The following is a 16,046-nucleotide window of genomic DNA, read 5'->3' on the forward strand; positions in this document are numbered from 1 at the left end:
GTAATCATCATCTTGATATGCCACATCTGTCAGGTGGATGGATTATATTGGAAAAGGGGAACTAACACGGATTTTAACAAATGCGTGACCAACATCTGAGAGAGATATCTCTGTTGAGTGTATAAAAAAGTGTTGCATCTTTAACTAAAACCTGTGAAATATGGGAGAGAAAAAAGTGTTGCATTTAAATTTCTGTTCAGTGTATTTTCTCCAGGAAGTTTTTGCACCTGGCGAAGAAAAGATTCTGCACATTACCCCCCATAAAACCAACTTTCAGACAGAGCCAGGCTCAGTGTTGAAGTCAAGAACACCTAAACCGAGACCAGGTCATGACCAGGACCAGAGTGTATCGAGACTGAGACAAAACCAAGACTCTGAGTGACCAAGACCGAGTCAATACCTGGACCATCTCAAGTACTACACTGTCTAAGCTATCCTTACTGTCTTATGTCTCTAGTTTCATATTTAACAGATATAAAAGTAGTTTCGATCTAATCACCTTCGCAAGGCAGTGAATGGGTCAGTTTCCCAAACTATCAAATGATTCACCATCTGACATTATTGATGTAAATTGTCCGTACAGAAGTTGTTTCGTGACAACTTCACCTCCTGTTTCCTCATTGGACTCAATTTGGCCAGATGAACTTGAGGTGCACCATCTGTATCTTTACACACTGCAGAGGGACAGCCAGGTTATTTATAGTTTATCTGAAGCCCCAGAAATTGGTCTTTCTTGTCACCCATAACTGAACCACATTTTCCACACTGCTCGAGGCAAAGTCTGTGCACTGTTATAAATGGACTCTGCTGTCGGAGTTACGCAGCAGGTGCAGCAGGAGACCTTCGAAGGACCTTGAATGGACAAGTGTTATTAGCACAGAGGAAGACACTGGTGCGACTGTGCACGGCTGTGCCATGACGTCATGTTGATGCTCGACTGTTAACTCTCAATAATCCTGTAGCAATCACTCAAAGGTGCATCAGCTGACAGACGATTTCATTTCAACATCAGCAGTCTGTGACTTTAATATCAAATGATATAATTCTACAGCTGCTGGATCAGGTCGGCAGGTCTATCTGCGTAAGTACACCCGCTCCTGCAGGCATGACTCGACACAGTGCCCCACAACGTCAACCACCAAGGCACCAAGCGTACCTTTCACGCTGCATCTGCACGTGGAAGGTCCAGATGTTGATATGTGATGAGGTCAGAGTGAGAATGTGTCGACCAGACTGTCTAAAAACAATCAATAACATAACTATAGGGACGTGTGTGAATGTAGTTCCTCGTCAAGGTTGTGAAACAGTCAGGCAACTGTCTTAAAAAGTTTCATACAAACTGGAGTGCTGGAATAATCACAGCAGACTTCACCAAGTTGAGAACTGATGGTAAAAATGAGGCACTTACAACAATTAATTTCATAATAATCTTCACTGTGTTTTTTCTCCTTGTTACTTTTTTGAAGCAGAAATATCTCTACACTTCCTCACAGAGGCTGCATAAGTAATAATGTCCCATCGTATGGAGGAAGATTTGTGTCGATATTATTTGTGTGAGCAGATCGACAACCTGTGTGTTAATGTGTAACCTGTAAGTATAAAACGCTTTCACACAGATACAAAAAAAACCACTGTTAAATCAAAAAATATTTTTTGCAAATATAAAATGGATATGCAAATACACAAATTACACAAACACAAAAAAATATGTGAATATATTTAAATAATTTACAAATAAATTAAAAGCATTTGTGAATATCTTCCTAACATTAACAAACAGATGTTTGTCTGTGCATGTAGATTTAATTTTACACATGCTGAGTCTGTAAGAGCCACTTAAGCGCGCATGTATATTTAGTAAAAATGTCTTTGTTGATATGACATATCATAAAGGTTCTGATGATATTTATGTTTACACAACAGTTCCTGTATACTTTGAATAGTGTATGGTAGTGGACTATATTTACTTTATTTATGTGTTAGAATACAGGCACAAGTTATTTACGCCAGGTATAGTGCTGAAAGGCAGTTTACGCCAGGGCCACACCGCCCGCGGAAGCGCTGCCAATAGCCTCGAAGCGAAGTCAGTTTCCTTTCGGCGCCCATGTTAACTGATTGTGTCATCCACACCGGCTGCACCACGCAGCTCCGCGGCCGGCCCTGCAGCAATCGTTTCGGCGTCTGGTCCATTTTCTGCGCGAGCCGTGAGCAAATGTGTCAAGCCGGGCAGGGAGTCAAACAAAGGAACAACAACAGCATCCAGTCAATTTTCAGAATAAAACAAATTTCAAAATAAAACACCCCGTTTGACAAATGCCATGTATATATGTGTGTGTGTGTTTATATACATATACTCATTACTAAGAAGTGGACATACATGTACAGTTATTAGGAAAACATGGTGTATAATTTTATGAGGTTATTAACTTACCCATGATGGAAAAACAGCCCCAAATGTGACAGAGACAACAGCTGGGAGCAGAAGCTCTTGTCGACCAGCGTGGAGAAATGTGCGTCTGATGTGAATGGAAATGCTCCGGCTCGTGCAAGAATTTCGGTGCGCTGCGCTTCGCAGCACTTCGTTGGCAGTGTGGCCCTGCCGTTAGTGCGCATGACAAATAACAGGTTATGGATAATAACGGGTTATACGTGTGAATATGTAGAAATAGGACATAGAGTCTGAAGTGGACTGTACAAGATGTAATTTTTATAATTAAAACAAGAGGAACTGGCCTTTTGGGTTTTTTTGTGTTGGACAGTCTCATGTGGCTGTGGATCTCCAGAAAAGGAACAGAAACACGAGAAAAACCGAGACACCTGATAATAGAAAAATACACAGTACAGGCCAAAAGTTTGGACACACCTTCTCATTCAATGCGTTTTCTTTATTTTCATGACTATTTACATTGTAGATTCTCACTGAAGGCATCAAAACTATGAATGAACACATGTGGAGTTATGTACTTAACAAAAAAGGTGAAATAACTGAAAACATGTTTTATATTCTAGTTTCTTCAAAATAGCCACCCTTTGCTCTGATTACTGCTTTGCACACTCTTGGCATTCTCTCCATGAGCTTCAAGAGGTAGTCACCTGAAATGGTTTCCACTTCACAGGTGTGCCTTATCAGGGTTAATTAGTGGAATTTCTTGCTTTATCAATGGGGTTGGGACCATCAGTTGTGTTGTGCAGAAGTCAGGTTAATACACAGCCGACAGCCCTATTGGACAACTGTTAAAATTCATATTATGGCAAGACCCAATCAGCTAACTAAAGAAAAACCAGTGGCCATCATTACTTTAAGAAATGAAGGTCAGTCAGTCCGGAAAATTGCAAAAACTTTAAATGTGTCCCCAAGTGGAGTCGCAAAAACCATCAAGCGCTACAACGAAACTGGCACACATGAGGACCGACCCAGGAAAGGAAGACCAAGAGTCACCTCTGCTTCTGAGGATAAGTTCATCCGAGTCACCAGCCTCAGAAATGGCAAGTTAACAGCAGCTCAGATCAGAGAGCAGATGAATGCCACACAGAGTTCTAGCAGCAGACCCATCTCTAGAACAACTGTTAAGAGGAGACTGCGCGAATCAGGCCTTCATGGTCAAATAGCTGCTAGGAAACCACTGCTAAGGAGAGGCAACAAGCAGAAGAGATTTGTTTGGGCCAAGAAACACAAGGAATGGACATTAGACCAGTGGAAATCTGTGCTTTGGTCTGATGAGTCCAAATTTGAGATCTTTGGTTCCAGCCGCCGTGTCTTTGTGAGACGCAGAAAAGGTGAACGGATGGATTCCACATGCCTGGTTCCCACTGTGAAGCATGGAGGAGGAGGTGTGATGGTGTGGGGGTGTTTTGCTGGTGACACTGTTGGGGATTTATTCAAAATTGAAGGCACACTGAACCAGCATGGCTACCACAGCATCCTGCAGCGACATGCCATCCCATCCGGTTTGCGTTTAGTTGGACGATCATTTATTTTTCAACAGGACAATGACCCCAAACACACCTCCAGGCTGTGTAAGGGCTATTTGACCAAGAAGGAGAGTGATGGAGTGCTGCGGCAGATGACCTGGCCTCCACAGTCACCGGACCTGAACCCAATGGAGATGGTTTGGGGTGAGCTGGACCGCAGAGTGAAGGCAAAGGGGCCAACAAGTGCTAAACACCTCTGGGAACTCCTTCAAGACTGTTGGAAAACCATTTCAGGTGACTACCTCTTGAGAAGGTGTGTCCAAACTTTTGGCCTGTACTGTATATATAACCCCAAGGCAAAACAGCACCAGCAGCTGCAAGAGAAAACACAATTAACCAAAAACCTCTTGATGCAAATTAAAAGAGAGTTTCTGGGGTCAGTTATGAAAAGAGTTAAATCAGCTCTGACTGATGGCAGCACCAGGCATGCACCTCTTTGAGACAGACATCAAACCCAGGGAGTGAGCTGGCCGTCAAGAGAAAATCTGGCCTAAAACACTGAAACATCAAGAAAGTTTAGAAGCCACATGCAGGACACCAAAGAAACAAAGAAACAGCATGAATGTACACTTCAACAAAACTCATCACAGGAATGAGGAGCAGCCTCTCTGCAGCCTGAGCATTAACATGGTGTACATATAGAGCAGCATCAATCAGAATGACCTTTAAAGGAATTCAAAAACAACAACACACAGAACAGAAGGGTTATCATGGAGCCAGCGCTCTGAAACTCTGAAATACAGGCAAACAAAGAGCTCGTGAAGGCAACACGCCTGACCCAGCTGGTATCCTAGCAACCACAGAAGCGTCCTCCTGCTGTGGAGTCAGCTGTCTGAGGTTTTATCACCGCTACTGCGCGAGTTTGACCCTAAAACATGGACCTGTCAGAGGAAGTGAACACCAGACCGCTGTGTGCTCTGTCTGCATTCAGTTACATCTCACCACGATGGAAGGAAGCCAAGGAAATGTCGTACTTCAACACGGGGTCAAAGGTAACGGAGTAATCTCCTTGCTAACGCTAGCTAGCTAGTTAGCTAAATTCAACATGATTCAACATCAGTATCACAACAATGTTAAAATAGGATTAGCATATAGCGTCATGTCACCTAATTATATCTGGACAGGTGTGTTTCAGACAAAGGAAGTCAGGGAAGGTTGTTAAAGTTAAAGCTAACTGCAACTGCAGTTTATGTGATGATACAATGATACCAGGGTATTCATGATGTAATGGCCCTAAAATAATATCACGATATTTCACAGTATATTTGTGGTTACAGTATTTTTGACAATATGACAAATTAGTAAAAAAAAAAAAAAAAAAAAATATATATATATATATATATATATATATATATATGTATACTAGTCCATACCCACTGAGTGCACAGCTGCCCACGTACAGTTTCACATGGTGTGTGTTTGGGATACAGGTCATAGGAAACTGCAGATTAAATAGTCAGCTGAACCCATTAAGAAGAGCAATGTATTCAGACAGAGTGTTTGTGAATTTGATAGTACGATTGCTTTATTGAAAGTACAGTAGTACCATTGCCAATAGTGGGATAGTTAGTGGGCTAAAACTGTACATTAGTAGTTGAGGTAGCACGTTGAAAGGCAAATAGTTAAAGTGTTTATATGTTGTATTGACTTCAAGGTGGGGCGCACTGGTAGTTCACATGGGAAACATCTACCAAGTTCAGTAAAAATCCATATGGCGGTTAGGCCTAGATAAGAAATGAGCTCTCTAGCGCCCCCATTTTGTTTGATGGGCTCAATAATGGAGGGGTCCCCTCAGATTATGTGTGGTCATATGCCTACAAAGTTGCGTGGTGATGGGTGAAACCCTTGAGATGTTCTACACCTTTATGTGATGAGCCACGCCCTCCGCAATATTCATTGCCTTATAGAAGCTCAGTTTTAGGAAGTTTTCCAACTTTTGCCAAGAGGGAACTTTAGATATTGCTCCCTAGATTATGTTCACCCAGTTTCATGCAGATCGCTCAAACTTCCTAGGAAGAGATCCATTTGAAGTGTTTTTCAAACAATTCAAAATGGCGGAAAATCTATATAAGCGGAAGTTATGGGTTCTTGAGGCAAATGTGTTCCTCATGAGGAGAGGCATCTCTGTGCAAAGTTTCATGTCTCTACGACATACGGGGCATGAGATATGCCCATTCAAAGTTTGACATTTCAATGGGTTGCTATAGCGCCCCCCTTTGGCCAATTGATGTAATATTGCTTCATTGGCATCCTCCCATGACCCTCTACCACTGTGCCAAATTTCACATGGATTGACCAAGTCAGTGAGGAGAAAAACATGGAACAGACACACAGAGTTTTCTCATTATGTAGTAAGATTATCAATTTAAGTTTCACAGTTTGCTGCAGATATTCAGTAAAAACTAAACTGATGTCTCATTTCTTTAGTTTGTGAACAACAACAGTAACTCAGAGTGAGATTCAGATTCTGTTACAATATTAATAGTTCAACTAAATCAAATCTACTAATTACACATTTAAACAGCTCCCAGATACATAAAATGTCCCCTGGGATCTATACATATATATATATAAATCAACAGCTGTACCAAGTCGATGCCAACACGCAAAAAATACGTCTGTACCTGTTTTTTTTTCAGTACCATAAGTACCGGATACAACTTTGCCCTCAGCGGGCCGTGTCGCTTCCTGTCAGACCTGACGGGGGCAGTATACACGTGTCAGTCTCTGCTGGGGACGAGCGCCGAAGAAGAACGCCTGTTCTCCATCGTCTTTGCTAGAAACAATGGCCTCTACAGGTGCTAGAGCTTAGATTGGGCCCAAAAAATCCAGGCCGACCCCACCCGAGCCCGTGCATGTTCTGTCCGAGCCCAGCCCGTCCCTTTAACTGTAATCATGAGCCCGAGCCTGGTTTAATCCCGACTTTTTTTAAGGATACGAACGTGGACATTGAAGGCTGACTCTCGTCTTTCTTTCCATGGCAAGCCTTCGTCATGTGCCTCTTAAGTGTCGAGGTCCCCGTCTTTTTGCTGTCATATACCAGCATCGTGCTGCACGTGGTACACTCGATGAAGCCGACACACACGCTGTCACCGTCGATCACTCACATGTGCTCAGACAGTGGCACAGTCAATTTCTGTTTTTTGATTTTTATCGTGGTATCAAATGAGTATCGAGAATCGTGGAAATTCACTGGTATTGTTATCGACTACTGAAATTCTGGTACCGTGACAAGCCCACCTGGACCTTTATGCTCTGCCATTTCTCCTCTAACCATCAGCTGTAACCTGTGACAGGCTGTTATGATACAGTCACATATATGGAGTTTATTCACGTAGGTTTCCATCAGCAAAGGTTTGTGACAGAACCAGAGAGGAGAGGGAGAGACGCTGTGCTGCTGCCAGAGGAGCCGCTGAATGAGTTCCCTCTGAGCGCTAAGAGAAGGAAAACATTCAGGACGCCACACTTTATTCCACACTACTGAAGCTGCTCCTCTTTTTACTGGAACCACCAAGGAGTCGCTGATCATTTCACCTCCAGACATGATTGTCCAAGTCCAAATATCGTGGGTACCATGGCTTGAATTTTTCATATCATATTAAAGATTATAGCGCGGTGTTATTGTGAATGAGATGATACAGCACACCCCTTGTACACACACACACACACACACAGCATCCCAACAGGCTCTTCATGAGGCATCTGACCTTCATCATCATGTGCTCTGTGCTTCCTGTGCTAACTATTAAATATATTAAACTTCTTTGACTCATTCGACTGTCTCAGTATTTCACTAACTAGTATAATTGCTCTCCCTCCTGCAGTTTGAGTCTCAGACTGACCCTGACTTTCCTCCAGAACTGTCTCATCTGGCTGGTTTATTAAAAAGTGTTGGCTGGTGTGTTGAACTTCCTCACGCTGAGTTACTGTCCTCGTCTGAAGATGTTAAAATAGCCTGTTATATCTTTATATGATCTCTTTCCTCCTCTGTCCCACGTCGGCCTTTTATTAAAGAACACTGTTATCTTCTTCACTTAAATTCTGGAAATGAAATTCCAAGTCACTCCAGCATTATTTAAACAAACAGCTGAGACAAACAACTGTTTATTTGTAGGGCTGATGGAAAAACGCAGCGTAAACCCTGAGTACAATGTGAGGTTCTCTAAATGATCACTTGGTGCCTGTTTACTTGTTTACTCATACCTTGAGCCACTTTGGAGAGGAGATTGTTGTGATTATTGGCTTCTTCACGGTTCCATCTTGCACCGTCCCCAGAGTCCTGTTAAATGATCCCCTTCTGTCTGAGGACAGGCTCTGAATGATTAACACTTGCCTCTCCACTGGTAGGCCCCACAAGTCTCCACGAACGACCAAATCCTTCCCCCGCCAGAGGGTTACGATCCCAAACTGACCCGAGACAACAGGAAACACTATAAAGGCAGAGGACTGCACATCTACGAGGAGGTAATGACCACACGTTAGGTACTGTTTTGGTTCTGAAGTGTCTCATGCTTATTATCAGCCTGTCATCTGGTCATGCCCAAAACTGACTGATTGTTGGAATCACTTCTTCTAAAGGTTGCGGACACACCAAACTGACATCAAAGAACTAGCGGTGACGAAAGCCAACTGTTGTGTCGTCTACGTCACCTCACGTCGCCCTGTGTCAGTTGCATTTGAACACACTACACGGACTACATCCAGCGGCCAAGTAGCACGTACGTTCTGCGCCTGCGTGAGAGAGAGCGGAGTGAGAGAGTGGTACATCCTGTCAGCCGAGGGGTTTCCTATCTGTGCAGCCGAGCACCGCAGCACCTCCACGGACTATTACATCCAGACGGTCCCGGTGTTTCCTCCTCAGGCTCCACTTCACTCAGCTGCCCGATAAACCCGCTGCTTCTTCCCACTTTAACCTGAATAACAAACCAGGGCTCGGTGCTCCGGTTGGATCCAAACGGAGAGCCGGGGCTAGCTCAGAGACTAGCGGAGGCTAACTGGCTGTGCTTCCCTCTGGTCATGCTGCGGCTAACGCTCCGCTAGCCGCTCCCAGCTAGCTCCGGTTTGTTATTCAGGTTAAAGTGGGAAGAAGCAGCGGGTCTGTGGGGCAGCTGAGTGAAGTGGAGCCTGAGGAGGAAGCACCGGTTAGCCCCGGTTTCACTACAGGCAGATTCAGTCGCTACAGGGGCGAGGAAATAAAACCTGAACAGCCAATCAGAGTGATCTCTCTCACCAACAAGCTCCACCGCTGATTCAACATGCTCAATCGGCCGAAAAACCGCCGACGCTGAAGTGCCGATGGTGCGGGACACACTGCAAAAACTAGGGCGACAGACGCTCACCGACGGCCCGACTTTGACTGTCGGCTTGGTGTGTCAGGGCCTTAACATTATATCAGATATGTGATTTTGTTCACCTCCCTAAGAGCTCGCAGGAGAATCCTCCTCCAATGGAAACAGTAGACTCCACCATCTTGTGCCTCTAAGCTGCGTGATACAATGTTTTTCCGAGACCTGGAGAAGATGACGTGATTCAGGTCGGCTACTACGCTATCAGGGATGACTTTCTTTGATCATGTTCCCCACTGGACGTAACATGTTGGAGATTAATCCTCCTGTGATGGAGGCAGCAACAGTGTCCCAGTCTCTTACGTCTTTAGATGAAACGTGCACATGAAGGTAAACTTTGCTTTACAGGAAGATGTATTGCTGAACTAATGTTATTATTATTAGTTAATGTTATGAATTACAGTTCATTACTTCTCCAGCGATGACGTCAACGAACGTTGCCTCACAGCACTGACCACCTACACACTTGGCACACAGATCCCAGAGCAGTACATTATCAGCAGAGCGACTCCACTCAGCTCATAACACCTTCCCCTGGTGTTTACTGGAGCTTATTGTTGCAAACAGAAGCTTTGGATAATATTGGCAACGTGTTTAATAGATGGAAACGTCGGCATCTAATGAAAAATATATGTTTCAAAATGTTCCATATTCATAAGTCTGCCGCACATGGCGTCATCTAAATGTGATGACATTTGTTTAAGGCTCCTTTTGAAGCCGTTCCATCTCCATGGAGGAATTATTCATGTCAAGAAAACGAGCACGCACCGAGTTTCTGGGTCACAGGAAGCAGAGAGGGCGCTGAACAAAGCAGCCGCACACACTGCGGAGCTTGTAATTACTGTGAGTCGAGGGGTGGGCTGTCAGCGGCGGCAACAGCTCCTGCTGAATTAGGCTGTTTCTGATCTGGAATTCACATTTCATTGTAAATTAAAAACGATTTATTGTATGAACTAATCTGAGGATAATGGCAGCGTGTTATTTCTTGTCCCTAAGACGTATGAAAATCTGGAGGTGGGGTTATGTCTGCAGACAGTGAGCCTGACCTCAGTGAGACACACTGCTGCCCCGGGTCACACTGAGTGACACATGTACTCCAGTTATTCCTAATAGAACATTATGGGGGTGTGAGCTACTAGTTCATCTGTCGGGGCAATTTTCAATCCCGCCAACATTGTACCTTATTACATGTGGTGAAATGAAGAGGCAGAATGAGGCTTACAGCAGAGAGGGAGGAACAATCATCTTCTCATCTAACCTCTGACAGAGTAAAAGTACTTTTTCCTTCAGCTGCAGTGATGATGGCTTCATAAAATCATGTTCTGCTGCACATTTAAAAATTATACCACAGTGATACATCAGAACAGAAGCAATAAGTGCAGTCATACATCACCTGTGTCACATTTCAGTTCAGAGGAGGACCCAAATGCAGACCAACAGACAGTTTGAGTTTCTAACAAAAAGCGAGCTTTAATGCAGCTGGTCGAAAACATCCAGTACAGGGAGGCAACTCTAAGTCCAAACGAGAGCAGAAGAAAAACCTGCTTGTGTTCACCAAGACACGGTTACAGGAAGATACGCCCAACTCGAACGGTAACTCAGACAAGAGCAAAGGTGGTGGTCCCTGCGTTAATCTCAAACTGTTGAGGATAAGCTCATCTTAACTCATTAACTTTGACACGTGTTCTGTCTGTCTGCCTTGTTGTCCTGTTCAACCTTAGGAGAAGTCCAGAGCGGTGCCGCTGCGCGCTTCGTCAGAGTACGGCCGTCATCCCGTCCTCGAGGAGTACAGAAGAGGTCAGCGATACCCTCGTGTGTGTAAGCTAAACGATGACACACACAGGACCGGGATCGTCTGGAGTGAGTCCGAATTATATGGACCAGTGGCCCCTGAAGGCTTCGACAGGAAGAAATGAACTGTGACAGTAATAAAGCAGCGTTGTGATGTGCAGATTTCTTGATGGTTAAAAAAATCCAAAACATCAAACATTCCAGTCATCGTTTATTCAGATGACATTTAATTATGACGTATTACTGTTTAATATTCTGGTACTTTGCAAGGCACGAACAGTTTTTCCAAGTGAAATATGATCTGTCCAAAGCTTTAAAAGAATAAATCAGGAAATATGGAGATGGTGACATTTTCCAGGAAGCTTGGGGAACATTTGAGGCTGAAATCACTCCATCAGTATGAGCGTCATTCAAAGGTTCAGGTGGAGCAGACAGTCTATAAATCCAAACACGTCTTCCAGTTATTGCTGCTCCATATTGCTCATGATATCAAAGATCAGTCTTCGTGTTCGGATTTCTGCCGTCAGTACAGAAGTTGCTTTTATTAAGAGACTGAGTATTGTGGATGTCAGGCGTACGGTGAATCCTTAAACTGACAGGGTTCTTGAAGCTTCAGGCAAGTTAGATCTGAGACTTTTTAGTTTTTAACGCCGCTCAAAATGAAATTTAGGACCAATTTTACAGGCGGTGTTTTAACCCTTTGAAACCTGAGCATATAGGCTTGACTTCTTTCAAAAACATAGGAAGAAGGCAGTGAGCACAGCATGTTCAGTGGTGAAATCCTGCCAGTTTACTGTCAGAGGCACTAAGATTAATTCACATCGAGCCCGATCTCACTCCAAAGAAATCCAGCGCTTGGGCAGTGACTTGTGGCGTCAGAAACAAAGAAAAAGACATCCTGTAAGGCCGGCATGATACGTGGCCGGTTGCCGTTATAGTATAATAGCGCCTGGCGGTGTCAGGGGGGAAAGTGGCGGGACAAAGACGAAAGAGGTGGAGAGAGGTGGTGGATGTGTCCAAGAAAACACCGATTTTCACCCGCGTCCCATAACATTCTAAAGCCAAACCCTGTTCTTTATTCCTAAACTTAACCACGTGTCAGTTCAAGGAGGACCCAAATGCACACTAACAGGCAAGTTTACGTTTTTAAAAAAGGCGAGGTTTAATTCAGCCGACAGAAAATGTCCAGATACAGCAGGCGACCGAAAGTCCAAATGAAAGCTGAACAAAACCAAACTGAAAACCAACCAGGAAAAACACGATGAACTCGGGGGAAAAAATCCAAACACAAGATATCAGGCAGGACGCAGAGCATGGACGACATCAAGAACACAGGGATGAGCACAGGATGCGCATAGACAAACTGACAAAGGGAAACACACAGGTATATATACACAGAAAACTAATCACAAGAACGAGACACAGCTGGAGGAGGAGGACATGGGCAAAGGAAGGAAATGGGGATTGGCTAACAACAAGGGTGGAGCAGACAAGACTAATACAGGACAGGTGTGAAGGGAAAACTCTGCGAACAGGGAGGGACTAACGAGACAGGTGTGACAGAAAACACACAAAGACAGGAAGTAAAACCAGACACGACACATGAGGAGAGAACCTACAAAATACAACAGACAGGAGTTCCTTGGACGTCATATGTGGACGTGGAAAGTCCATGACCAAACGTCAGTATGTGACGAGGTCTGAGTGAGAATGTTGTGACATCAGCTGCAGAAGTTACAAAGAGCTTCACCCAAACCCACAATCATTCATATCCATATTTACCACATTGCCTGTATTTGATCTCTCCTCTTTTTGTTCCCTTTGTGTAAATACCGTTCTCTCTCTCTGCATCACTAACGTCTTTGTTTTGCAAGTTCTCGGATTCTTTTTGTGTATAAATTCTGAACCCACGCAACTGAGACCAGCCTCCTACATAATAGGATTTTTCAGAGCACAGACGTACAGTATCTCATTTGCTCCTGCCTTTGTACTCTGGCAGAAATAGACCATTTATTCTTAGAAACGATACAGTATTTGAATGTGTTTGGTGTTAGAAGTTCAGTGTTTATTTAAGAGGATCAGGAGCTAATACACAAGGTGGCGTTCAAAGAGGAGGAAGAGAAAAAAGAGCCGAGTGAAATGTAAATGTTGTCGCATAAATGGTGGTTCACAAAAGCCTTTATGAAACAATGGTTTCACACCTCGGCCAACAGATTCCTCTGTGGAGTCCTGCACCAAACGGAGCTCAGTGCAGTATAGAGACTTTATTATTACTGTGTGTGTTTGCTGTGCAAATCATTTGTGAATGTTTAAACTTTTTAAATATTTAGATGAAATGTAATACACTGTGATAGTATTTATACAAAGAATACTAAGTGTTAACAGTGATGATGGTATTTGTAATCCAGAGGACATATTGATAGAAAATAGTTCAACATTGTGAGAAATTTGCTTCGTGGCAGAGATTTGGAGATATATATATATATATATATATATATATATATGTATATGAGAGTGGTGTCAAACCGCCAGATCAAAAATAAGTGTACACTATATGGACAAAAGTATTTGGCTACACCTGTAAATGATTGAATTCAGGTGTTTCAATCAGACCAGTCGACACAGGTGCATAAAATCAAGCACCTCACCCTGGAGTCTCCATCTGCAAACATTTGTGATACACAACGGGTCGTTCGGAAGAGCGCAGTGACTTCAAGCTTGGTACTGTGATAGGACGCCACCTTTGCAATAAGACAGTTCGTGAACGTGATGTCAGCTGTAAGTGATATTATTAGAGAGTGGAAGTGTTTAGGAACAACAGCAACTCAGCCACGAAGCGAAGACCAGGTAAAACCACAGAGCGGGGTCAACGTCTGCTAAGGCGCATGGTGCATAATAGTCGTCAACGCTCTGCCGATTCCAGAGCTGAAAGTTCTGAGCTTCCACTGGCGTTAATGCGAGCACAAAAACTGTGCAGCGGGAGGTTTCCAAGCTGCATGCAAGCCTCGCATCACCAAGTCTAATGCCAAGCGTCGGATGGAGTGGGGTAAAGCACGCCGGCACACTCGGCCCCTTGTCTCCAGTGAAGGACGATCTTAATGTTTCAGCATACCAAAACATTTTGGATGATGCTCTGCTTCCAACTTTGTTGCAACAGTTTGGGGACGGCCCTTTTCTATCCCAACATGACTGTGCCACAGAACACAAAGCAAGGACTATACCTCCACCCCATCAAGCACCTTTGGGATGAACTGGAATGTAGATTATTGTGAGCCAGGCCTTCTCGTCCAACATCAGCTGACCTCGTCAATGCTCTACAGAATGACTCGGCACAAATTCCCACAGAAACACTCCAGCTCCAAAGCTTTCCAAGAAGAGCTGAAGCTGTTAGAGCTGCAAAAGGGACCAACTCCATGTTGAAGTTTATGTATTTGAATACAGTGTCATCACAGTCCCTGTTGGTGTAACGGTCAGGTGTTCTAATACATGTGTCCATATAGTGTATTTCTCAAAATGGCAATCGAATGCTCGGGGAAGAAAGATGGTGTACTGTTAAAGAGATGGTTCATACTGGTATTAGAGGTGGTGTAAAAATAGGGACCAGTATTACTCATGTATTCTGGCATGTTGGATGAATACAATAAATACATCTGCCAAATGAAAACCTGTGTCTCTGATCGTTCCAACCAATAATCTTACAAGCTCCTTTATTATGAGCACATCCTGTGAATGTCTTTCATGCCAGCCTAGTCACCGCAATGAAATGTTGAGCTTGTACTTTTCCACAAACTATGAATACATGACATTTGCACGCTTCATACATATCATATCAACGTCTCTAAAGTGACGTAGTATATGAGCAGATTTTGTCATCTCTAGGTGGAGGGATGGTGGATGGTAAGACACATAGGCGTGACATCTGCCAAGCTGCAGGCCACTGTTAGAGACCAACAAACAACAAAATTGTTGTGTTTTAGCAAGTCATTGCTGTGTTTCCAGCGGCTTTTTAGCCACCAAATGTTTTGTAGTGACTGGTCTGTTTTTTTCCTGCAGCTTTTAAAGCTTTAAACGTGGGTGTTTTGTAGCAACCATCTTTGTTTTTTCAGCAGTCTTTTAGGCTTCAAATGTTGGTGTTTCGTAGCGATCTGTCTGTGATGATTTTCCAAGCGGTTTTTACAACTTTAAAAGTGGGCATTGTAGCAACCAGTCCGTGTTTTTTCAGCAACTTTTAAAGCTTCAAAAGAAGGCATTTTGTAGCAATCAGTCTGTGTTTTTCCAGCGGATTTTAAGGGTCCAATAGTGGGTGTTTGTAGCGATCCATCAGTGTTTTTCCAGGAGCTTCTTAGACTTCATATGTGGGTGTTTTGTAGCAATCTGTCTTTTTTACCAGCAGCTTTTTAGGCTTCAAAAGTGGGTGTTTTGTAGTGACCTGTCTGTGTTTTTCCAGCAGCTTTTAAAGCTTCAGATGTTGGTGTTTCGTAGCAACCAATCTGTGTTTTTCCAGCGGGTTTTAAGGGTCCAATTTGTGGGTTTTTTTTGCAACCTGTTTTTTTCCAGCAGCTTTTTAAGCTTCAAAAGTGGGTGTTTTGTAGCAACCAGTCAGTGTTTTTCCAGTGGATTTTTAGATTTCAAAAGTGTGTGTTTTGTAGTGATCCATTTGTGTCTTTCCAGCAGCTTTTTTAGACATCAAAATTTGGTGTTTTGCAGAGACCCATCTGTGTTTTTCCTGTGTTTTTTTTCCTACTCCATTGGCAGAGATAGTGCCAATAAATATAGTTTTTTTTTGTTTTGTTTTTTCACATAGAGATCACTGCATTTCCTGCTGTGGCACGAAAAGCTGTTGTTTCTTACGGACACATGCCTGCTCATCCTGCCGGGATTGTGCTCCTAAAACCAGGTATTTTAAGCCAGAACATGAGCTTTTCCTAACTATGCGTT

The 16,046-nt window shown here is 43.5% G+C and overlaps 1 protein-coding gene across 1 annotated transcript; it reads left to right on the plus strand.

Moving 5' to 3' along the window:
• Nucleotides 1-4,762: 4,762 nt before the first annotated feature.
• On the plus strand, nt 4,763-15,303 carry lg17h5orf49 (linkage group 17 C5orf49 homolog). The gene is made up of 3 exons (XM_049602187.1): nt 4,763-4,964; nt 8,320-8,436; nt 11,039-15,303. Exons 1-3 carry the CDS (start codon nt 4,848-4,850, stop codon nt 11,231-11,233), a joined length of 429 nt encoding a protein of 142 aa, XP_049458144.1. The 5' UTR covers nt 4,763-4,847; the 3' UTR covers nt 11,234-15,303.
• Nucleotides 15,304-16,046: the final 743 nt, after the last annotated feature.

This window comes from Epinephelus fuscoguttatus, linkage group LG17, assembly GCF_011397635.1.
Source record: "Epinephelus fuscoguttatus linkage group LG17, E.fuscoguttatus.final_Chr_v1".
NCBI lineage: Eukaryota > Metazoa > Chordata > Actinopteri > Perciformes > Serranidae > Epinephelus > Epinephelus fuscoguttatus.

Excerpts from the sequence above, each read along its gene's own strand:
- lg17h5orf49 (XM_049602187.1), top strand. The coding sequence starts at position 4,848 with ATGGACCTGTCAGAGGAAGTGAACACCAGACCGCTGTGTGCTCTGTCT. Across the intron at positions 4,965-8,319 it reads ACTTCAACACGGGGTCAAAG|GCCCCACAAGTCTCCACGAA; the intron begins GTAACGGAGTAA and ends CTCCACTGGTAG. Across the intron at positions 8,437-11,038 it reads GACTGCACATCTACGAGGAG|GAGAAGTCCAGAGCGGTGCC; the intron begins GTAATGACCACA and ends GTTCAACCTTAG.